We start from the raw sequence: 24,785 nt of genomic DNA, 5'->3' as shown, positions 1-24,785 counted from the left end.
TTGGGGTTAACAAAAGCTCAAGTGTAGCCTTTATATGCAATGTGAAAAAGCCCACAGGGAAAGAGGAAACTTAAATTAAAAAGTCATACCACAATTAGATAGTATGTACCTTATTTCCTCTATTCTAAGGTGTACATTTTTCTGCACATTTTAATATTCCTGAATGGGGCTATATACCTTTTAACTAATGGTGTAATAGTTTACCGCCGAAGTTTTTTTCTTTCTTATATTAGGTATATAAAACTGTACGTTAAGGGCTTATAATGCCATATTTTTAAAAAATACAATTTAAACCATTATTTCCCATACTTCTTTGAACAAAAAAACCCATTTGTTTTTTTAAAACTAACACCAAGAAACATCTTATGGAACTAACATTCCAAGAAACTTACTTTGCAAACAGTGTCTTGGTGTTTCAGAGTCTAGAGAACTTACCATTTAAAAATGAGCTACTAACCTTCAAGTTCTCTAAACACTAATTTAGTAAAAATGATAGTTGAATTTGGAGAACACAGGAAAAAAAAATGCTGAAATAACCCCACAGACCCCCTAATACATAAGGTAAATTTGTTTCTCCTTTAAACCGAATACAAAAGGAAACCCTTATGAAAGAGAGTCTTTAAAATATAGAAATATATGAATATTGTGCTACACTAACCCTCAGGCAGAAATGACAAGATCAGAAATGCACACAGGATTTAGATACTTTAAAAGGGTATCCTAAGTTTGACTCATTTGATTTTTGTTTCTGGTAATTTTTGCCCTTCCATCAGACACAGGATCTGTGGATTAGTAAAGGAGAATTAGAGGGAAGTCCTGAAAATTCTACTGGTAATCTAATCCTCCTCCTTCAACCTAGTCATTATGATGATCATAATGATAGGAAAGCTCTGGCTCCTGGGAAATTCCCTAAAAGAGGATGATAGGGTAGGAGCCAACAGAGTGGAGAAGGGAGCTATGAAAACTTGTTCCTGGGGCTTTCCATTGTGAAATCCAGAAGCAAGAATTTCTTGTATACATTTGCCCTGTGTATGCTTACAGAAATAAAATTCAGATTATTTAAGAAATCTGCAGAACTTTTCTGTTTAAGAAATATAAAACAATGTCTGACTTCTACCTGGAATGAAAAATTATCACAGTAATTTTCCAATCTATTACTAAACATGATATTACCTATAACTTCATAATAAAAGGCATTAAGTCTTTCAAATGAATCATATATTAAAATAGTTTCTTACCCAAACTAAAAGAACAGATATTACTTGGAATAATTCTGAAAAGTCCTACCTTTTCTTTGCAGCTGGAAAGCATGCTAATAATGCTAAGACAAACTGATTGGACTGAGAGCGCTGGGGACCAGTCTTCTGTTAGAATGGATAAACAGATATGACCATTGCTATAAACATGAGGATGAACAGGAATATTTTCACCAGTAAACATGACCTAAGAAAGAATAAAATTCCATTAACACCCAAATATTCTGTGTTATCAAGAAATAAAATATTCTCCACAGAACTTATTATTCTAAAAACCAACTAAGCAACTAAAAAATAACTGCTCATTGTTTATTCTCATCAATTCACGAAGAACTGGTTTCACTGTATGAATGAGTACATAGGGAATGGTACACATAGGGAAAAGCCCAGATCATCTATTTTTTATTTCAACTATTTTTCACAAATTCCTTTTAAAAATTCATAAATTAATCATGCATTTTTAGCCTAGCAAAAGACTACTATACTTATAAGAATGCTTTTTCAAATTCTACTCATTGCTCTCTGCATATAGAAATCATATGAAAGTATTCAATTTGGGGACAACATGAATTCTAGATGATAGGAGCACCCCTTCCACCGGTAACAATGCTATCACCTAAGGTACTACATGCAAAAGGAAATGACTGCTATATATAACACCTGCTCTAAACTCACTTGTCCATTATGATGGATACAAATTACTATTTATTAATCAGCAAATAACTATGTGCCTACATACACACACACACACACAAACACAAATGGTTGAATGAGTCTCCCAATTACTTGTTTTTCTCTGCCTCTTCTACTCAATTCTTCTAACAATTTTTCCTTTATCCAACTTTCCTTGCCTCAGCACTGTTTTTTGAAAGGTAATAAATCTATTATTCCCTCCTTTGCCCTAATAATTCATTAAGAATCCTGTTAGTGCTTCTTAAACGTATCTACACTGGGACACCTGGGTGGCTCAGTTGGTTGAGCGTCCGACTCTTGATTTTGGCTCAGGTCATGATCCCAGGGTTGTGGGATCCAGCCCCGTTGGGGCTCCACCCTGAGTGTAAAGCCTGCTTATGATCCTCTCTCTGCCCCTCCTACACTCATGTGTACATTCTCTCTCTCTCTCAAAAAAAAGAATGAAGTTGAATAAATACATACATAATAAATGTATTTTAAAAAAACAATAATAAACACATAACTCCATATTTAAAAACAAAACCCCTATGTACACTAAGCATCTGAGTGGGCAAGAGAATGAATTCATACATTCTGATGAATCTGTAAGCACAGTCCAAAGTAGGACAAAGAAAGCAGAAGTCTAATATTTAAGAATGCTTATATATGTTACTTCATAAAAAATTACTTACTTTGATATAAAAATTAATCCACCAATCTTTACATTAATTTTATGCTGCAGTAAGATGTACCATTTTTATTCTGTTGTTTAGTAGTAATTACTAATTTCTGACCTGACCTTAAAAAAAAAATCACCTGAAGGTTTGGTTAAAAAATAAGAATTCAAGAGTCCCACTTTCATAGATACAGATTCAATAGGTATGATGAGATTTTTATAAAGCTCATCAAATATAAACCAGTACTTCCCAAAAGAGACTTACAGCAATCTCTCTCAGCCCTACAAACTGCCTCACACTTGAATACAACAAAATCTTAGTAAGAAACCCTACCTTCAGTTATGTCAGAAACTGATGAAGTATTTGTTACTCTAGGCATAACTTATTTTCCCTTTTATAGAAAGCCAGTGAAATAAGTATGGCTAGGGTAAGGTATGTCATTATTTAATATGGGATGTTATGGAAAGTTATCATAAGCTGGGTTTTTGCTTTTATTTAAAATATCTATCTAACAATTCTGACTTTATTATAATTTCACAAATATTTACATTTACAAAGCACTCTTTCATAAGCAGGAGTCCTCTAACACTTCAAATATACTACTAACATATGGAACTCATTGCCTGGGCTGAAGCTAATATAAGACAACAAAAGGAATTTTCTTCTCAAAGGAATAACTTTGCACATTTGCATATTTTTATTTCTTTAAATTCTGGTCATGCACCCTCCATTTCCACTGAAAAGAGCTAAAGTAAAGCTGAAAACTAAAAATAAGTCTCAAAATAAGAGATATCAAGTTACTTGCTCTGCCTGATTGTAGAAGACCACCCAATCCCTGACTCTGGCACAGCTGTGTTTAAAGCATATTATTTATCTCAATTTTATCTATCAGTGTTATTACCCTTTTCATTCACTTTTTTGCTAAAAAAGTGCTACCCTAAAAGGAAATGACTGCTTAAATGGTCTTGCGGCTCCATACTTTTTGAGTCTACCCACGATTATTTTAAATTCTATTTTTTATAAACATGTAGTTTATTATATGCATTTGATATTCCCACAATGTGTTGTAGATTTCTAGAGTGGGAGTTTATAATCTCACAGAATATGCATCTGCCCTGGGGGATTCATTCTGCCACAAAATCCCGTTTGGCCAGTAGGGTATTTTCAGTAATAACACAAACAGTGCCCAAGCAAGACCTTATCCCCGGCCACGAAATATATTTTAAAGGACAGTTCTTTTCCAGTAAGGTCTCCTTTTTAAAAAGTCACACAGAATAGTGCTCTGAAAGTACCAAAAAATGAAGAACTACTAAGATATCTTCTTTGCATGCATCAGCGACCATCAAGGAAAATACACAGCAAAATACAAAGATTATCACAACATGCTTCGAATAGCCAATTCACAAGGCAGAAGGAAAGGAGTATTTCTCTTAGAACGGATTACAAACTAAATCACTTGGCCTGAGAGCCAAGAAGGGCCCATGAACAAGGAAATCAGGAGAGAAGGGATGAAATGCAGAAGAAGACACCTACAGCAGGAGCAGCAGACCCTGACAAGCACAGAAGAGAGCCAGAAATCAAGACAGAAACAGCTCTGAACTCTAAGGGAACTGAAGTAATAAACTTAATCAGATCTCAATAAACCTTAAAAAAAAAAAAAAAAAAAAGCTGGGGCTTTTTAACATGCTGCATGCAGGGCCAATGCAGCCAGCCTAAAACAGCGGAATCAATAAGCTGCACATATTAAGATAGCCCCTAGGACCTAACCTGCCAGATACAGAATTTTAGAAGTTTGCCTAAACATGGAAAGGCTGAGTTTACATGCCAGATGTAACTGGCATTCCAGGATGAACCCCTGAAATAAAAGAAAAAACTTTTTCCAACAGCTATTCATGTAAAAAGGCTGGTAAGCAGCTTCCACAGACAGTTTTAAACTCTGCGATTCTGGTTCTTTGCATGTGATGTGGAAAGTAACCAAGGCTGAATTTCTTTTAGATCATGGACATTTCAGTTATTTAACTGCAGCCAAGCAAGTTCTGAACATTTAAGAGATGAAGAGCTGTTTTCAGAATTAAAAAAACTTTTTGAGGGGAATCCCAAGTAACTGACAAAACCAAAACAGATTTAAGAAGACAACTGAATACAATGAATTTGAAACAAAAGGGAATAAGAACATTGCTAATTTCTTTATTTTAAAAGTTATTTATTTTTTAAATAATTTATTCAAATTCAAATTTAGCATATAAACAGTTAACAGAGACTGCACACACTCCCTACTGCATAAACCAAACTATCAAATGGAAGTACAGATTTTAAAGACTAAGCTGTTTTATGGGAAAAAAGCCATGATTTTAGATCTAATGATTTTAGATCTAATGCACGTGAATCACATCTGAAGTTCTGAGTCTGCATAAGAAACAGTCCTCAGACATCTCTAAATTTCCAAACATCTATCATTATGGTGTATTTTCCACAGTAGGTGCGATCTAAGAAAACTATGCTCAGAATCCACATAATTTTGGAGGTAAGTAAGCACATCTAACCTAAAGTTTTAAGCAAGCCAACCCCTGGGTAACTTTTGGTACCAAATGTAGTGTCTTTCATAAAACTACTAATCTGAGAATGAAAGCCACTGACAGTGACAAAATAAAGAATGGAAATTAGGTAACTGTTTCTAATATGAAATTCATGGTACTAGTACATTAGGATTTCCAAACATCAAGTCGATACTGAATGAGCTCACAAATACTGAGATCTGACCACAAGGAAGGCATATACTACCGAGTTCACACTAATGTTCTGCAACTAATTAGAGAGTAACCTAATATAGTGTCAAACTAGGTCAAAACACATGACAAGAATAAGTAGTACAAAACAGGCTATAAAATATAAAAGCCAATCTACAAAATGGATACAAAGATTTCCCTAGGAACAATATAAGGAAATGTTTTCTCTTATTAAAACTGTAAGTAGATGACAAGACTCAATGGGCAACTATAGAAATTGAACATAAAAGCAAAGTTTGTTGGAATCAGATATGTAATTATTCATAATGTATGATAGAGGCAGGCTAGCACAAATGGTAAATATCTGACAAAAATAACTGGAGATTTGAAGTTTTAGCATAGTTTTTAATCAATGCTCCCCTTTTAGTCATTTAATATGTATTAGTAGCATCAAGTAGTTCAAGTATTACACAGACAAAATTCCTGGATACAATGAAACTAAACTTGGGTTCCCTGGATGGTACATTCTCTCTCCTTTACAAGCTGTCTTCTAGCCTACCAGTCCTCTTCATTTATCTTCCCTCTGCTTTACCAGACTTCAACAAATAGGGTTCACTGTTCACTTTTTCCTCATCAGGTATCCTAGATGCTAGACAACTTAAAGCAATAAAAATGGTTATTTAAAACTTTGGAAAGCTTAACCCCTTTCACATGAAAGAACAGGGAGAATCACACTATGAGAACACTATGAAAATAGTTTCTGGATCTCTTCAATGAAGGAGTATTGAGCAACAGAACGAAAGGGTCCATGTTGAGGGGGCATGAATAGGAAGGGGGGTAAGGAGAAAGCGACCTGCCCCAGTGTTTCTAAAGCTTTGTAATCAAGGCAAGTATATTTCCAGCACCACTTTTAGCATCAGTATCATTTCAGGACCAAGTACAGTGTTCTCTTCCCCCTAAAAAAATACTTCCCCACCTATTTCTAAAATGCCTAAAATTTCTTCAACAAAAATTAGAGTTGAAAAGCTTAATTAAAAACAAGGTATAACCAGGACATTTGCAAGATAATATAGATGTGTTTCAGTTTCATTGCATTCAAATGGGATGTTTTGACAGAGAAAGACGGTATAAGATCATAGATATTTGGAACAGAAGGGCTGCTAATGTGACGAAGTAGAAAGGAAAAGAAGCAAAACACTAGACACTAAACTTGAGGACTTCACAGTTTGGATGGAGAGGTGACCATACCTCCCAATTCCTTCGAGATAAATCTCCAAATCCTTCATACTGCAAGACTTTCTTGGATAAACCCCAAAACATCCTTCCTTTTTCATCTTCTCCCACAGCCCTCCAGCATCTATACATAAAACTGTATTTGCTCACAAATCTCAGAAGAGGCCACGTCTTCTTGTGACTTGCTCCACTTTTGACATAAATTCTTCCTGTACTTTAAGTCCCAGTACAAACAGGTTTTTCTGTCTCCTCATCTTAATCTAAATTGGTCACTGCTTTCTCTTTTGCTCCCAAAGCATACAATTCATCCTTCAATTTATGGTCCATCTAGTTGCCTAGGTCAAAAGTTGTGGAAGTCTTCTCTGTCTCCTTTCCCTCATTCATATTCCTCAATTCATGAGCAAATCCTGTTGGCTCAACCTTTAAAGATCCAAAATATGGCCACCTTCCATAGTCTCCACTGCTACCCTTCTGGTGCAAGCCACCATCACCTCTCACCTGGATTAATGCAATAGTAGTCTGGTCTCCCTGTACTCTTGTATACCCAACAATCAATGTGCCACACAATAGCTACATTTTTCCTTTTTAAGTAGGATCATGTCATTCCTCTGCTCAAAATATTCAAAGATTTTTCATCTCATTCTGAGTAAAAGTCAAAATTCTTACAATGGGATATAAATGTCCTACACCATTTATGATGGACCCTCCAGCCCAAATTATCTCTCATACCTATGCCCTCCACCCCTTACAGAATGAATTAATCTGTGTCTGACTATCCACATACCTAACCAGTTATTAAAGGCAGGCCCGATGCCTTTTAATTTCTGTACTCTTTTTTATCTCTCAAGTACAGAGCACAGTATTTGGCACATAATTCATGTTTAAATACCCATTAATTCAAAACCAACCAATCACTTACCTGGATCCTAGCACAGAAAAAACAATATAATACAGAAAGATATTTTATTTTCTGTATGGCTGATGGTAAGTGCACATTAGCAGAAAACAGTGATGGAAAAGTGCCTCATCTCTGCTCCCAATATAAAAAGGTTTTGTTGTCATTACTGTTTCTTTTAAAGCAAATGACCGGGCCAAAAACCTGTTTAGACAGGCAGCTTTTCACTATAAAGCGAGATATATGAGAAATTAACTACAACTAGTAGGGAAAGAAAACACAAAAGACTATAAAGTTAATACAGTCTTAAAGATCTAACTTACAGATGCAAAAGTACTAAGCTCACAACAGACTGGCTTATTTTAGGTTTATTTTCCCAAATTCTACTTTTGTTAGTAGTGGTATATTCAGTACTAATTATTGCACAGGAAGATCAAAAACTAATTTTCCAGCAAGTCCCAGTGTTTCTGGGTCTCATCAAATAAAATCTGTGGTGAATGAGGAATTTTACTGCCCTAGAGTGGTTCTAATCACTTTCCCAGGGCAATAGACCAATGGAAAGTTTCAGTTATTGGAAAACCTCAAAGTTGATATGCACATCAAGCAACTGACTGTTAGACCATTATAATTATTTTATAATCATATAGACGATGTGATTAATAAAAACTAAAAAAATAATTTTAAAGTATTACTAGACTTAGAGCATCTCTTCTCAATCATGGATACTAGAATACACAGCTTCTGTGGAGTGATGTTAAAAAGGAATCCTCAAAGAAGATGTGGTGTATATATACACAATGGAATACTACTCTGCAACCAAAAAGAATGAAACCTTGCCATTTGCGACAACGTGGATAAACTAGAGTATACTATGTTAGGCGAAATCAATCAGTCAAGACATATGATTTTACTCATATGTGGAATTTCACAAACTCAACAGATGAACATAGGGGAAGGGAAGGAAAAATAAGATAAAAACAGAGAGGGAGGCAAAAAGAGACTCTTAAATACAGAGAACAAACTAGGGGTTGCTGGAGGGGTGCTGGGTGGGAGGATGGGCTAGATGGGTAATGGGCATTAAGGAGGGCACTTGTGATGAGCACTGGGTGTTGTATGTAAGTGATGAATCACTAAATTCTATTCCTGAAACCAGTATTATGCTATATGTTAACTAACTTGGATTAAAAAACATACACACACACACACGTTGAATAAATCAATGTTGAATAAAAACCATGAGAAGAATGGGGAAAAAAAAAAAAAAAAAGGAATCCCCACAGTCCAAAAGACTGGGAACAACTGCCCAGAGCTTTCAAAGTTATCATTCTATATACAATCCTTCACTTTTAGAGATAATATTACTCTCTAGATAAATAGGCATTTTCCCCATTCTGGTACTCAGACCTAATTGGCAGCATGGAAAGAGGTAACTTGGGTTTTAAGTCTTGACTATCCTACAAGTTAGCTTTTAAACCATGAACAAGACATTTTACTTCTATAGACTTCACTTTCTTCACTTACGAGAATGAATCCATCTTCCCTAACCACTTCATTAGAGCTGTTACAAGACAAAATCAGAATGGAATTTACAGTAGAAAATATGATACAAATATTACTACATAGAAGTCATGGAGGTAAATGTGAGGCTGAAATGGTTAAGTTTGTACTTGAACACTAAGCTAAAGAGTTTTCAGACTTGACTTCACAGAAAATAAAGAAGCATTAGAAGTTTTATGTTGGAGGATAGGGATTGTTGTAGTAGTGGTGGTAGTGTTGTGTGTCTGTGCAAACCAATGAGGTAATTGCGCCTTCACAGAAATCTAGCAGCACTGTCAAAGGATGGTGGGGGGTGGAAAGAACTAGAGGCTATTACATAATAGCCCGCATGAAAGATGGAAACTTGGGAGTACACCACTGACTGTAAGATAAGAAGGGACTGACTTAAGCACTGCAAAAGGACCTCAAAAGCTGCATTTAATGGTGAAGAAAAGAATTTCAACAAAAGCAGACAGATGGACAATAACCCAAGGAAAAAAATTTTTTTTCTTATTTTATTATTGGAAAAGATTGAGTTTAAAGTGTTAAATTTGAGACATCTGGAGGTACTTAAGTAGCAATATCCAACAAGGGTGTGAAATTAAACCTCAGGAAGAGGTTGTACACATAACTGTAGATCTGGGAGTTAGCCGCTTAAGATGGTTGAAGACATTACAGAAAAGAGTGAGAAGTATCGGGGGTAGTGAATAAAGAATCCCAAATCAGAAGAATCAGAAAAGTGGGCAGAAGTCAAACCAGGGAAGGACAAAAAAAAATTTTGAGATATGATAGAATTCATTATATATGTTCTAACTTACAGAAATATTCAAGATGAAATTCAAATGATGCTGCAGAGTGATATCTGATTTAGAATTAAATGCTAAGGAGAGAGTTTAGAGGACACTTTTGCCTTGGTTTCTATTTACAGAAATATTATCTTCCTCTGATAAAACATGATAAAACAATCTGTGGGCTCCTGGAGTAAGCCTTCTCCAATATCCCTCTAGTCAACATTTTGGAGTTCATAAATCACATTCTTCCTTCATATACCTTCCACAAACTTAGCTGAAGTGAAGTAGAACAAGTTGAAGGTGAGAAGGGAATACCTGAGACCACACTGCCTTTAAGCATTAACAATCTGAAATGATGCTGATAAGCCAAAAGGCAACAAAAGGTGAAGATGGTTTTCTAGAGAGAAAGAAGATGTTTGCTTTGGTTTCTGATCATAGTCTACAGGTGCTTATTATAGAGGCCTAAAGGTCATTACCCTTGGCTTTATTTTTATGAAATAATAAAAATAAGCTTATCTTAATTTTCTGCTCACATTAAAAAACTGTAGCACTCAAGGAGTCCAGTTCCATTTAATTCTGTGCCTTAAAACAATGACCTCTTTATTTATAGCACAATACAATAACTGGCTTCCATCTGTACCCCTACATGGCCAAGAGCACTGTTAGGTATATTCTATTTAAAGTGGCAATAAAATATGATTTTCCTCAAAAATAACATATTTTAGCACTTCAAATGTTGAATTTTAGGTATTTGGGAAATTTCATTATCCATAACCTCATTATCCAGCAATATGAGACACAGTTGGCATTAAGTCTTAACATTTTGCCACTAGTAACTCATTCACCCATCTTCCAAGCCAGCAATGTGGACGCCATCCTAGAGTCTCCTTTTCTCTAACTTCCAAGGATTAATCATTCACCAGTTAAACAGCTCTCAAAAAAAGTTCTATCACCATTATCATTTGTCTAAGTATTAACCCATTACCTAAACTAACTGTGCCTCAAATTATAATGATCAGATTTAGGGCTTATGTTTAGATATTCAACATCTTGTAATATGTTCTATCTTTACAGTACTAAAAGCCTACAAAGACAGCATGTTAATGCAAAATCAAGAAAGTGTTCCTTTCAACAAAGCACTGCCTCCTCACAATTATTCTATCATCTTATTTAGGAATAAGTGCCTCCAGGTATTCCAAAATGTTAAATTCTCCCACAACCCCTGGGCCTGGGTTAGATTTCCAAACCCTTTTCCACTAACATCTATGAATAAGAACAATGTTAACTTCTTGGAAGTACAAAAGCAAAGTCCTAATCTCAATAAAGTAAATGTTCCTAAGATCTTGATTATATTACAAATAAGAAAAAGGAACAAATCTATTTACATAATTATAATGGATTTCTTTTTTTAAGTTTGTATTTAGTAAAAAGTCACTAATTTAGTATTTTGCTATAATCTAAAAACACAATAAAATGTTAAAAAGCAAGGCAGTTACCTGAGGAGAGTCAAAAGGGTATCGACTACTAAACTTAAATAGAAGTTGAAATTTTTCTCCTTCATATAAGGTACCTGGTGCACCTTCCATGTCTACAATCCACCTAGAACAGGAAAAAAATATTTAAAAACTTCAGATAAGAGGAATTGGGATGAGAAAGAGAAAAGGAACACTGAAGACTTCCTCTATGCCAGGCATTAGCTTGCAACAGCACGTTTCATCCTACTGCACATTAACTCCCTCGCCCTATTCCCTTCTCTGACACTCAAGGGTTATTTAACCAGATCAAAGTCAGACAACTAGCAGAGGACAGGGCCAAATTTTAACCCAGGTCTAAAAACACAAAATAAAACCCAACTCAAGTGTGCTGACATTAAAGCCTGTGCAATTTTTATGCAAAAATTATTATATGCAGGAACACTATTTTTATAACACTATTTATTATATGCAGAAACACTATTTCTGCAATGACTGAAAAGATTTTATAGATAACATGAAACAAATGAACTGCCTTTCTGATGTCATTTTAGAAACAATGGTGGAAGTAGATATCAACAACGACTAGAGAATCATGGCCGTTAGACACATCTTCTCATCAGTACTCTAGAGAAGACTAAACACGAAAAAGAAGCTAAGCTGACATCAGTCCACTTACTCCGATGGCTATTCAAGGCTCTATATGCCTTTCCTTTGCGTCTTATGTTTCAGTTGTTTAATAAAACTTAGAAGAGATTTCTATGGCCTCTTTACAAGCGTACTTTGTTTCCACATATAACAATCATGAATACAAATCTGTTTATAATTATAGTCTGTACACTTATCTCTTGCTCTTTTATTTTTCAGTAATCTCTACACCCAACATAGTGCTCAAACTTAAAACCCTGAGATCAAGAGTCGCATGCTCTACAGACCAAGCCAGCCAGACACCTATCTCTTGCTCTTTTAAAAAAAAAAGGAGGAACAGGAGTAGAACAAGGGTTATGGTGGCAAAGATGATAGAGTCACATTGCGAAGCAAAAATGGACCAGTCATAAGAATGAATTCCTAATTATCTCTCTGGCCAATTCCTTTCCTCTTAAATTTTTTAGGTATAAAAATGTACTACTTTAAGTACAGGGAAACAAAAGGAAGTAATATTGAGAATACAGGGTTGGGGTTCTAGTCACGATTCCATATACTATGGACTTTAGAGTATGTAAAATAATAAATGTGTCTACTCTCTGAAAGCAATCAGCTAACACATACAGGCCCTTAAGAACATAGCTATTCATTTTCAGAATGCGTGTTGAATACTATACATGGCAATAAAAAATATAAGCCAAGAGCCAATATTTTATCATGAAATTACACAGGTCTGTCCTTTAGCTGTGTGGCCATGAGTAAGCTGTTTTACCTCTCTTGTTTGAACTATTTCAATTGTAAAATTGATATTAAAAACAAGTTAAAATTTCACTGAAAATAGATATTCATCTCAAAGTGTTGGAAAGATAAATCGCATAGCACTTTCCTGATATTAGAACCAGTACGCAGTAAATTAAATATTATGCAGGGATACCTAGGTGGCTCAGTCAGTTAAGCGTCTGACTTCGGCTCAGGTCATGATCTCATGGTTCGTGAGTTCGAGCCCCCCCACCCCACCCCAAGTCGGGCTCTGTGCTGACAGCTCAGAGCCTGGAGCCTGCTTCAGATTGTGTGTGTGTGTGTGTGTGTGTGTGTGTGTGTGTGTGTGTGTGTGTCTCTCTGTGCCCCTCCCCCACTCACACTCCGTGTCTCAAAAATGAATAAAAACGTTCAGAAAATGTATAATGCATAAACTGCATTAAAAACAAAAATCTATTCTCTTTAAAAACTGGGTCCTTTCTAGCTATCTTGACATCCACTATGCAGTGATTATTCCAAGGAAAAATCAGAGGACTTCCTGGTGCCCTTTCTTTCTGTTTAAAAGCAAATTTTAGGATATAATGTACCACAAATTTACATGTGATCTATCCAAACACAGCTTTTAAATAATAGCTAAGCAAATATCTCAGTAATCCTTCCAATACCTGGGTGAGATCGGTCAAAGAAGGCATAATTTTCAACACTGTACAGGGTAATTTTAAATAACTTTTGCTAATTAAAAAAGTAATGCATGTTTGTTCACCACAGAAAATTTAGAAAGGTATAAATAAACAAAAGTCGCCCAAAGATAATCACTGTTGAAATTTTTGGGGTACGTTTCATTCTAGTCATTTTGTAGTTTCTTTATCTATGATATTGACATCTAATAGTTGAATTATGTGCACACTTATATACATTCAAATCACCAGTGTTTATGATTCCAATTATGGGTACATGCCTCTGAGGATGAATATGGGAGAAGTTTCAGTTCTTAACTTCCTGTGAATAACTATTGTTCTAGGATTCTAATGTTTAGACAGGTATTTTTCATGCATTCATAGCTCCTACTAACAAAAAAAAACAACCAACTATTCCCTTCTGGAGGAAAAACCAGCTCTGTTGGATATATTAAGACAGGATACATACCAATATTGCCTCTCTAAGGATTTTCACAGGTAATTAGGACTATACAAAATTTTTGTGTTTCATGCTATCAGCTGTAACTCAGGGGATGCCATTTCACTGAGAAACCATTTCCCAATTATAGATATTTACATTGTTTCCAAATTGTCCCCAGAAATAGTAATGTTGAAAGAAGTATAGTTAGTTCTAAGTTAATTTTGTTTTTTTAAATAAGCTCTATGTCCACCAACATGGGGCTTAAACTCATAACCCAGAGATCAAGAGTGGCATGTTCTACTGAATGAGCCAACCAGGTGTCCCTGGGCTAATCTTTCTGTATCTCTGTTCCTTCCTTAAGACAGCATGGGTTTATTTCTTAGGTCAAAGGATATGACACTCTCATTTTTAAATATCTTAATATATGCCACCAAACTGTCTTCCAGAAAGCTTAATGTGCTTTCATTATAATTCTTATCCCATTTAAACACATATTTTAAGATAGAATTTTTTAAGAGTATTTATAGATCCTGGAAGATAAAGATATAAAACTTTTGTGATTGATTTACAATAAATTATTAAAAAAAAAAAAACAACTGCCTGACAAACCTCTCTAAATGACAGGTTTATCCTGCAACAAAGACACTGCTGTTTTGGTAGTTATAATATAATATAATATGGTATAATTACTTGATACAAATGTTTCCATTTATAAAAATGTAAAACAGGGGCGCCTGGGTGGCTCAGTCAGTTGAGGGTCCGACTTCGGCTCAGGTCATGATCTCACGGTCTGTGAGTTTGAGCCCTGCGTCAGGCCCTGTGCTGACAGCTCAGAGCCTGGAGCCTGTTTCAGATTCTGCGTCTCCTTCTCTCTCTGCCCCTCCCCCACTTGCACTCTGTTTCTCGAAAATAAATAAACATTAAAAAAAAATTTTTTTTTAATGCAGAACATTCCATTAACATTTTATAAATCATTGTGTTGTGTAGTCCTCCTGCCCCACCAAAAAAAGACTGAAAGAGGAAGCACTTATTACCAATGAAAATGGAATATATTCTGTTTAATTATACAGAACAAAAAAAAAATCACATAATTATACAGAACAAATGCCATACATTCCATTTTCAAATTTTGTTTGATGGAAATGAAAAATCAATTGAGAGTTACAAAAAGAAATGGAAGAACCTTAAATGCATATTACTAAGTAAAAGAGATCTGAAAGGCTACTTACTGTATGGTTCCAACTATATGACATTCTGAGAAAGGGAAAACTACAGAGAAAGTAAGATCAGTGGTTGGGGGAGGTGATGAATAGCTGGAGCACAGGGGATTTTTAGGCCAATGAAAACATTCTGTATGATACCATAATGATAATACAGGTCACTGTACATTTGCCCAAATCCTTAGAAACATCAAGAATGAATTACAATGTAAACTACAGACTCTGCGTAATTATGATGTGTCAATCATAATTCATCAATTATAACCAATATACCACTCTGGGGGCAAGATGTTGATAATGGGGGAGACTGCGTTTGTGAGAGCAGAGGATATATGAGAAATCTCTGTATCTTCTGCTCAGTTTTGCAGGGAACCTAAAAATACTTGCGAACCCAGCAATGTTTTAAAATGATTGTTATAGAGATAGAAATCTACACTACATTTTCAAACATCAATATCCATCCAACCATCAGTAGATCCATTCTTCATATCCCTGTTCTTAAAAGGCTTGACTTCTGTCTTAAGTACTGACTCAAGTATCAAAGTCAAAGGTAACCAAAACTGTCTCTCTAAAAAGATAAATATGCCCATGAATTTTTTTCTTTTACATGTTTGTTTGAGAAAGAGGGGGAGAGAGAAAGGAGAGAATCCCAAGCAGGCTCTATGCTGACAGTGGGGTTTGATCCCATGAACCATGAGATCATGACCTGAGCTGAAATCAAGAGTTAGACACTTGGCTGACTGAGCCATACAGGTGCCCTAGTCCATGAATTTTGGTCAGTTTTGCTCTCTGGACCTAGACTATCACTAAGTATTTGCCCTACAACTTGGTCTACAGTATACTTTTATTTTGTTGCCTCCTATCCCTTTTATGTTTTTGGAGTTGTTTTTTTTTTTTAAGAAGAGGGTTCATTATTTTAAATTCCACCACTACCCCCCCCCCCAATTTCAGAACATTTACCCTTGTCTAATAAAATATTAAATCAAAGGAGTGGTAAAAAATAGACTACACAGGGTTGGAGACTTAAAGTGATACCCTTGAAAATGTTTCAAACTAATTCAAATGCTCATTTTTATGCAAGAGGACACATATCTCTCTACCCTTCTTGGTATTGTATCTGGGGAAAGATTTCACTTCTTTACTCCCAAGGAAGGAGGGGAATTAGAATATTTCTGTGTCTTCCTTTCATGCTTCACTTTTTCATCCTCATGAAGAAGTTTCTTATCTATTAAAAGAGGTTGTTGAGGGTCTGACATTCATTTATTTACCCTTCTGTACAGGGCAACTACTGTGTTCATGGGATGGAGACACCTCTTGACTATTACTCTCTTTAAACTTTTACATGTGGTTTTGAAAACTGTGATAAACAACTTCATGCCAAATTGTGTTATTTAAGATGAAGATCATTTCATAAATGAAGACAGACCTAAGTTTTTAAATGCTGCCTTCTTAGCAAGAGACATTTTAAAAACTACTAATCAGGGGCACCTGGGTGGTTCAGTTGTTTTAAGCGTCTGACTTCGGCCCAGGTCATGATCTCACGGTTCATGAGTTTGAGCCCTGTGTCGGGCTCTGTGCTGACAGCTCACAGCCCAGAGCCTGCTTCTGATTCTCTGTCTCCCTCTCTCTCTCTGCCCTTGCCCTGCTCGCACTCTGTCCCTCTCTCAAAAATAAACACTAAAAAAAAAAAAAAAAAAAAAAAATTAGTAATCAAACATATGGTTTTAAAAAACAAAGGGTTACAAATCATACATTATATATAATGTATATGATATTACATAACACCAAATTGTATATATAAATGCATAGAATAAGATCTATTTGTTTATCTCTTGATAGAAGAGAGTGGAATTAAATATGAAAATTCTACATTAAAAAAGTAAGTATATATTCATACATTACACTAATAATAAATGAAACACGTAAGTACTTCAAAAATTAACTACCAGGACACCTGGGTGGCTCAGTAGGTTAAGCATCTGACTTCAGCTCAGGCTCAGGTCATGATCTCATGATTCATGAGTTTAAGCCCCACATCTGACTGTCCCCCACTTCACATCCTCCGTCCCCTTCTCTCTCTGCCCCTCCCCGGCTCATGTGCATGTGTGCCCTCTTTCTTTCAAAAATAAGTAAACATTAAGTAGTAATAATAATAATAATAATAATAAAAAATTAACTACTTACTGTGTAATTGAATTTTGAACACTCTTTTCATTTAAAGTCATTCCGGGAGGTGGGTCATTTTGCAAAGCCAACAGTTCTTTCTGCAATCGTTTCTAGAAAAGAGTATCAATAATAATTTGTACTTTAAGAAAAATGACAATATAAATATCCTTCTACACAGAATGAAATCCTTGATTAAATTTCCTCCATAGGCTCATATCTTTTCAAGTCCCTTACACCTTGTATGTATGCCTCACTCTCAAAGTTTTAATTGCTTGTCCCATAATTCACAATCAAAAGATTTCCAAATATATTTGAAAACATTGATGCTGTAAAGTGGTTATGAAGAGCAGCCAGCTACCTACAAAACTTCACTGTTACTCCATTGGGGTTACAAGATCTCAGCCTAGGTTTTAAATGCTTACAAGTTTCAGCACTGTTTCCTTTACTGCTTTCCAATTGTAAAAACCACAGTTCTCCATCATCCTTAAAAAAGGTGTCATTTCAGACATGCAAGCTTTTCAGAGAAACTATACAAGTAACCATTCATGCAAAAAGCCTTTTGAAAACATTTTAAATAATTTAATTTACAATTTACAGCCCATATTTGTTTTCTTAAATAGGGTATCTGCACATAATTTAAACTATCAATATCAGAATATAACATATCTGGGCCCAAGATATGCAGTTATTTTTCCACATAACCCAAATGACTATGTATTTACATTCTTGTTTATAAGTTTTTACTGTTCAACTCTTCTGTTATCACTAGTGGACATTCTTTATCAGTATACAACAAAGCAAAACAAAAACCATAGAAGCCTGCAACTTATGGGTTTAAAAATCAAATAACCCATGTTATTAGAAATTATTTCATGTAACATTATACATACTCTTAATGAGCATCTTTTCTTGGAATAAAGTAGACCAAAATGGGTATCTGTTCAGAACTCAACAATTCTCTACTTAAAAGCTAGTTTGTGCTGTTGCTGGACAATCAAGTATCACTAACAAATATTTCTAGACCTTTTCAGTTTATGATGCCTTTAAGTAAATTTAACAGCATCCAATACCACTACAGATTGGAAAAATCCTCCCTTCTCGCGGCACTTAGGTGGCTCAGTCGGTTAAGCGACCAACTCTTGATTTTGGCTCAGGTCATGATCTCACCGTTCATGAGTTTGAGCCCCACGTCTGGCTGTGTGCTGATAGTGCAGAGCCTACTTGGGATTCATTCTCTCTCTCTCTCTCAAAATAAAGAAATAAAAAACAAACAAACAAACAAAAAAACCTCCTGCCTTCTCTGTTGAGAATCACTGGAAAAGAACTTATTAATAGGCACACACACTTGGCCCACAAGCAGGTATCTGTGGACTACCACACCTTTACTTTGGTCTCTGTGGCCTTTCTGCAATTACCTCCTACATTTGTTTGGCTCTCACCTCACAATGAGGACAGACCATGTTTTTGATCACAGCATCCCCAGGGTCTAGAATATGCTGAAAAACATCGATAATAAATCACTAAATGTTAAAAAAAAAAAAAAAATTCTAAATTCCTAAATGGCTCTTAAAGTGGCCAAGAATGAAATCTTTCCTTAGATCCTGCAGTATCATAATTGCTAGTAAAATGAAAATAAGGTATCAACTACTTGCAATTTCTGATCTCAGCTGCCTTCCAAAATGCAAAATAATTACAAATTGAAACGCAGTTAAGAAAAATTTTAAGTATCTAAAATACAGAAATAAAGCTGCCTAAGTGACTTGTTTTGAATAAAGAAATATATTTGTGATAAAGTTCTATGTTAGAACAAGGTTTTTAATTTATTCCACTTATGTTAACAAATGTAGGTTATATGATCAAGTATATTTTTTTTCAAGTTTTTAAATTTTAATTCCAGTGTATTTAACATACAGTGTTATTATTTGTTTCAGGTATATAATACAGTGATTCAATGATCAAGTAAATTTTTTTAATGTTTATTTTTGAGACAGAGACAGCATGCACACGTGCGATGGGGAGAAGGGAAGAGGGGGAGGTGCAGAGACAGAGGGGGACAGAGGATCCAAAGCGGGCTGTGGCTGACAGCAAAGAGCCCAATGTGATGCGGGGCTCAAACTCACGAACCACGAGATCATGACCTGAGCTGAAGTCAGACACTTAACTGAGCCACCCAGGTGCCCTGATCAAGTAAATTTTTATTATTTTATTTTACTATTTTTTTAAATGTTTACTTTTGAAAGAGAGAGAGAGCAAGCGCACGCACAAGTGGGGAAAGGGCAGAGAAAAGGGGACAGAGGATCTGAAATGGGCTCCGTGTTGACAGCAGAGCGCCTGATGCAGGGCTCAAACTCATGAACCACTGTAAGATCATGACCTGAGCCTAAGGTGGATGCTTAACCAACTGAGCCACCCAGGTGCCCCTCAAGTGAATTAAGAACACTGGGTGCAACAACGAAAAACTGGTATCTTCAATGCGGGACTTCTCAGAGACTTCTACATTGATTCTCCAAGGAGAAGAAGATAACAAAGAAGTTTCCAAAAGTAATGGAAACCCATTAGTGTAGAGCATCTCTGAAAAGTCTTGTTTCAATAATCACATTTTGGGTAACACTGCTGTAGAAATTCTGCAGATCTTGAGAACTTTACTAAAACAGGGAGCGCAAGCCCTGTTATCAAATCAAGGATATATAAGGCAATTTGCACAGGTACTAACTGAAACATAAGGATATAAAGGTAAGTTAAGAAGAGCTTTATTGGTATCATTATCCCTTATGTCTCCTGAACATAATGATTAAGAGTGCTATGAAAAAAGAAATGCTTTCCTCACCCTGACACTAATTCTTACATGTCCACAAAGAAAAAGACCTGTGATGACCAAACTCCCAAGAGAATCTGCAATTAACTCTGCTTTCTTGTATTCCCATCTTTGTGTAGTTCCTTCCCACACTGTACCAAAATTCAACAGTGTGACTAACAGAACATAGCTGAAATGATGGTATGTCACTCCCAAGATTAGGTTATAAAACAATATGGTTTACATCTTGGTCATTCTCTTTAGAATCACTTGCTGTATTGTGAACAGCCTAATTCAGAAGCCTGCATGCTAAGATTACTGGCCTCCTGCTAATAACCATGTATGATTTGGAAGCATATTCTCCAACCCTAAGCCAGTCTTTCAGATGACTGCAGCCCAGGCCAATATCTTGCTTACAAACTCAAGAGAGACTCTAAGCCAGAACCATCCAGCTAAGCCTCTGATTCCAGACCCTTTGGGCGACATGGGATTATAAAGGTTTGTTCTTCTAAATTACTAAATTTGGAGATAATTTGTTATATAGCAACAGATAATGCAGGATCTCTGTTCCAAACTCTCCTCATGAAAAGGGGTTATAATCTACAACCCACTTTCCATTTCAATATCACAGGTCAGAATCTAAAACATTCTGAGGGGGTGAGTCACTACATAAAAAGTTTTTTTTTTACTGAGCGGGTGAGTCACTACATAAAAAGACAATTCATGCCAGCCCCTTAATGTCTTAGCTACTAGGCTTTAAACTACTTTGCACACATCCACATCGCCTCCAATAAAGAGATAAAGCATGACCAACCTTTTGGGGGCTAATGCATATTTACTAAGCCCACTAATAAAAGTAATAATTCACCCATGCACTTGAAATCAAAACATAAAAAAAAAACATACAAAGAATGGAAGGTCAAATGGTTTGTCTATTTGGATGGTTCACAAAACAGGGAATTTATCCTTTGGTGTATTCTCAGAACAATAATTCATTGGAGAAGGCAGAACACATCTTTAAATAAGCAGTCAGTCCCCTCAAGGGTCCTTTGGATCATCTAAGAAATTGGTTCTAATGAGGTATACTCCAAAACAAAACAAAACAAAACAAAACAAAACAAAACAAAAGCAACAACAAAGAAACTAGCCCTAAGTTTCTTGAACACGGACACAAAAGCTAAAAGAGAAGGACCTAAAAATTTGATGTAAAAATAAACAAGAATTCATACTTACTTGATGTAAAGAGCTAGTGATCTATTTAGAGATCACACCATGTAGTATCAATCAACAGAAAGCTATTATCACATGAGGAAAGCATTCAGCTCCTCCTATCATTGAAGACAAAGTATTATAAAAGTGGATGAGAAACACTAGCAAAAGTGATACCACCAGCTGTGAAAACCATTATGGCAACATGGCCAGCTTTCCTATACAGTGCTGAAAATGGCAGCTACAGACTAAAATAAGGATAATAGAAACTAATTGCAGAAGGTAACGGCTGTAACCAGAGAAGCAGAACTACCCTGAAACCACTGGGAGGGGAAGAAGCCAAGAAATTTGCAATGGTTCTTGGCCAAATATCACCCTTGTCTGTACCTAAATTGGTGAGGATATGGAAAAACTAATTACATATATTGCAAATGTATCATCATTTTCTGAATCTAAGAAACATCATCAGTCTTAAGATGCACCATTATTTTATATAACCCTGGAAAAAGAAGACTACTGCCAACTGAATAGTAACACACCACTGGTAAGACATATCTTCATTTTGGATTAAATATGAAAAAACTGCATTTAAAAATCTATGAATATTGTATTAATAAAAGTTTAATTTTCCTAATACTTAAATACCAGAATTACTTGAAAAATAAAAATTAAGTTGCTGAATAAATTTAATATGCCGAAAATGATTCTTATCTCAATATTTAATACCTAACCAAAAATACATGATTTCAGTCACTCTTTAAACATGCATTTTCTTTCCAGAATTTGCGTAAAAGTGCACCGACATCTTGTCCTCCCAGACAAAAAGGCCTAAAGCTACTAGCAAAAGAATTTCTTTTTCTCACCTCATTCATCAAAAATGGTCAGGTCCAGAATCTAAATGTTTGGAAGCACCACAAATCTAGAGTAAACCTGAAAAACTCCCAACTAAGCCATCATCTTATGTTGGCTCAAGTCTGAAAAACACACAGGAATCTGAGCTCTGAAGAGATCCAGATGGATTTACATAATCAGTAAGAAAGATCCTGATACATCTAAATACCTTGAGAGAGAAATGATTAAACAATTTCAGAACTGGTTTGGCTTGGGGTACCTGGCTGGCTCAGCAAATAGAACATGCAACTCTTGATCTCAGGGTTGTGAGTTCAAGCCCCATGTTGGGCGTGAAACCTACTTAAAACAAAACAAAACAAAACAAAAAAACTGATTTGGCTGTTCAGTGGCTCTGGCTTCAGTAGTCCAGCCAGCACCTCCTTTTCTTTCCTTCCTCACAAAAGCAAATGGTTCAAAGTGATATGAATCCATTCTAATTTATTACCTTTGGGGGTGGGGAGTATTAAGAAAACCACTGACAAATTTTTCAACTATCATCAATGACAAGGTATTGGAGCACACCACAAAACTGAAGGACACTCCAGTATGTCATAACACCACAGCTGGGAATCTCTGCTCTAGATTACAACAGCCTAGGACTTGTAACCCTGTACTTACAGTGACACCAGTTCAGTTCCTAAAATGTTTTCCAACTCAATGCATGTGAGGGATTATTCTTGAGATTTACTCTCCCCTATGACTGGGGCTTATTACTACAGTACTGGGTTGAAGAAAGAAATTAATATAGTATTAAAAGGCTGCTCTGGAGCTTAACATACCCTCTCTCCACTATTACTTCTCCAAGAATTACTACAGTAAGCTGCTTCACACCAAAGGTGAACTGTGGAAACACAAAACAGTCAACATAGTGAAGAATAGACACATTTATTATTACTCTTAACTTCACGAGATGTAAAGCCCTTGGAAAGCTCAAGCCAGTTTGTATACAAAAGAGAAAAAAGCAATTTAAAAGATAATCACTTTAAAACTGTAATCACTGTATTCTAACAGTCCTATTCCATTTCCCCCAACTCAAAATATCAAAGCTATCCAAATATACACTCATAATGTTAAATCAAGCTTGAATATGCCATATGCCTCCCTGGCATAATCAAGATATGAGATAATGGATAAATACAAAGACTAACACTTTTAAATATTAAAAATTTTTAAATTAATGTGGGGACTGAGGGGATGGTTAAATAGGTGACAGGGATTGAGGAGTGTACTTATGATGGACACAGAATGATGTATGGAAGTGCTGAATTACTATCTTATACACTTGAAAGTAATAAAATACTATGTTAATTGAATTAAAATAAAAACTTAAAACAAATTATATAGACATAAAATACATATATACATAAAATCTCAGAAGTCCAAAACTTTTTAAGTGTGGCAAAACTCTATCCTAAAAGAGCCCTGCCATTGTGTACTGAACATAATTTAGCCTAACAATGACTGCATTATTGTGACAGCCTTAAATAACAATGAGATCTATAAGCCCAACCAACTCTGCAGCAAACTGTGATAGTCTGATATCCTTGTTTTCCACTTTTTTTTTTTACTGTCATCTGCTTTTTCATTGCCAATAACTTATCACAATACCTAACTTCTACTCACTGACATCTTATTTTCCTTTCTCCTCTCTTCTCTCCTTCATCTGCTGTTTCCCTCTCCGCAAGCCCACCCTGCATTACCTAGCAAAAGAGTTTATTTATTTTGTTGAATATATCACTTTATTTTTGTTTAACCATACTCATCTTCAGGGCTAGCATTAACAGTGGCAAACATTTATTCCTTCACATGCTCTTAAACCATAATATACTGTCTCACTGAAACGAACTGGAGAAATTAGGAGTAATTTCTGCAAGTCCTCATTAAATGAAAAGCATGGCCCAGTAACATCTACAGATCATACTCTGTGTAGCACAGTGCTAAACCATGGAGTTTCATCCCAATGATGTGATCTCTGCCTCTTCAGCTATTGTCATTTTCATCAATGCCCACAGTCATATATTAATTCCAGTCTTTCTTCTTCACACAGCTAAGGATGATGAGTATGACTGTATTTAAAAAAAAAAAAAGTTACTATTATGGTCATTTTGTAGTGAACATTACTGTTTAATCTGAAGAATACATCATCAAATGAAATGTACCAGTTAGCCAAGTTGTAAATGCAACATAAAAAGTTCTTAAAGGAAATTAAAAGTGCTACTCCAGTGAACACTTGAGTGGTAAGAAAACAAAACAGCCTTTTATTGCTGACATGGACAAAGTCTGAGTGGTCTGGATAGAAGATCAAACCAGCCACAAAGTTCCCATAAGCCAAAGCCTAATCCAGAACAAGGTTCTAACTCTCTTCAAATCTGTAAAGTCTGAGAAAGTGAAGAAACTGAGAAGAAAGATTTGAAGTTAGCAGAGATTGGTTCATGAGGTTTTAAGAAAGAAGCCGTCTCTCTAACATGAAAGTGCAAGGTGAAACAGTAAGAGATATAAAACTGCAGCAAGTTATCCAGAAGATGTAGTTAAGGTAATTAACAAGGGTGGCTACACTAAACAACAGATTTTGAGTGGAAATGAAACAGCCTTCTATTGGAAGAAGAGGCCATCTAAGACTTTCATAGCTAGAGAGAAGTCAATGCCTGTCTTCAAAGAGTCAAAGAACAGGCTGTCTCTTGTAAGGGGCTAATGCAGCTAGTGACTTTAAGTTGAAGGCAGTGC

At 35.6% G+C, this 24,785-nt stretch overlaps 1 protein-coding gene across 1 annotated transcript in view; it reads right to left on the bottom strand.

Annotated features, from left to right (window-relative positions):
- The window catches only part of UBE2W (ubiquitin conjugating enzyme E2 W), a 73,025-nt gene that overhangs the window by 16,726 nt on the left and 31,514 nt on the right, over positions 1 to 24,785 (bottom strand). Inside the window, exons 2-4 of the mRNA XM_027064363.2 lie at positions 17,186 to 17,277; positions 11,283 to 11,385; positions 1,288 to 1,443 (exon numbers count right to left, since the gene is read on the bottom strand). Of these exons, the coding sequence (XP_026920164.1) occupies positions 1,288 to 1,443; positions 11,283 to 11,385; positions 17,186 to 17,277 (351 nt within the window). The remainder of the gene's footprint in view (positions 1 to 1,287; positions 1,444 to 11,282; positions 11,386 to 17,185; positions 17,278 to 24,785) is intronic.

Source organism: Acinonyx jubatus, chromosome F2 (genome assembly GCF_027475565.1).
Source record: "Acinonyx jubatus isolate Ajub_Pintada_27869175 chromosome F2, VMU_Ajub_asm_v1.0, whole genome shotgun sequence".
Lineage (NCBI taxonomy): Eukaryota > Metazoa > Chordata > Mammalia > Carnivora > Felidae > Acinonyx > Acinonyx jubatus.
The sequence above is the reverse complement of the archived record's forward strand: the minus strand, read 5'-3'. Positions and strand labels throughout refer to the sequence as shown.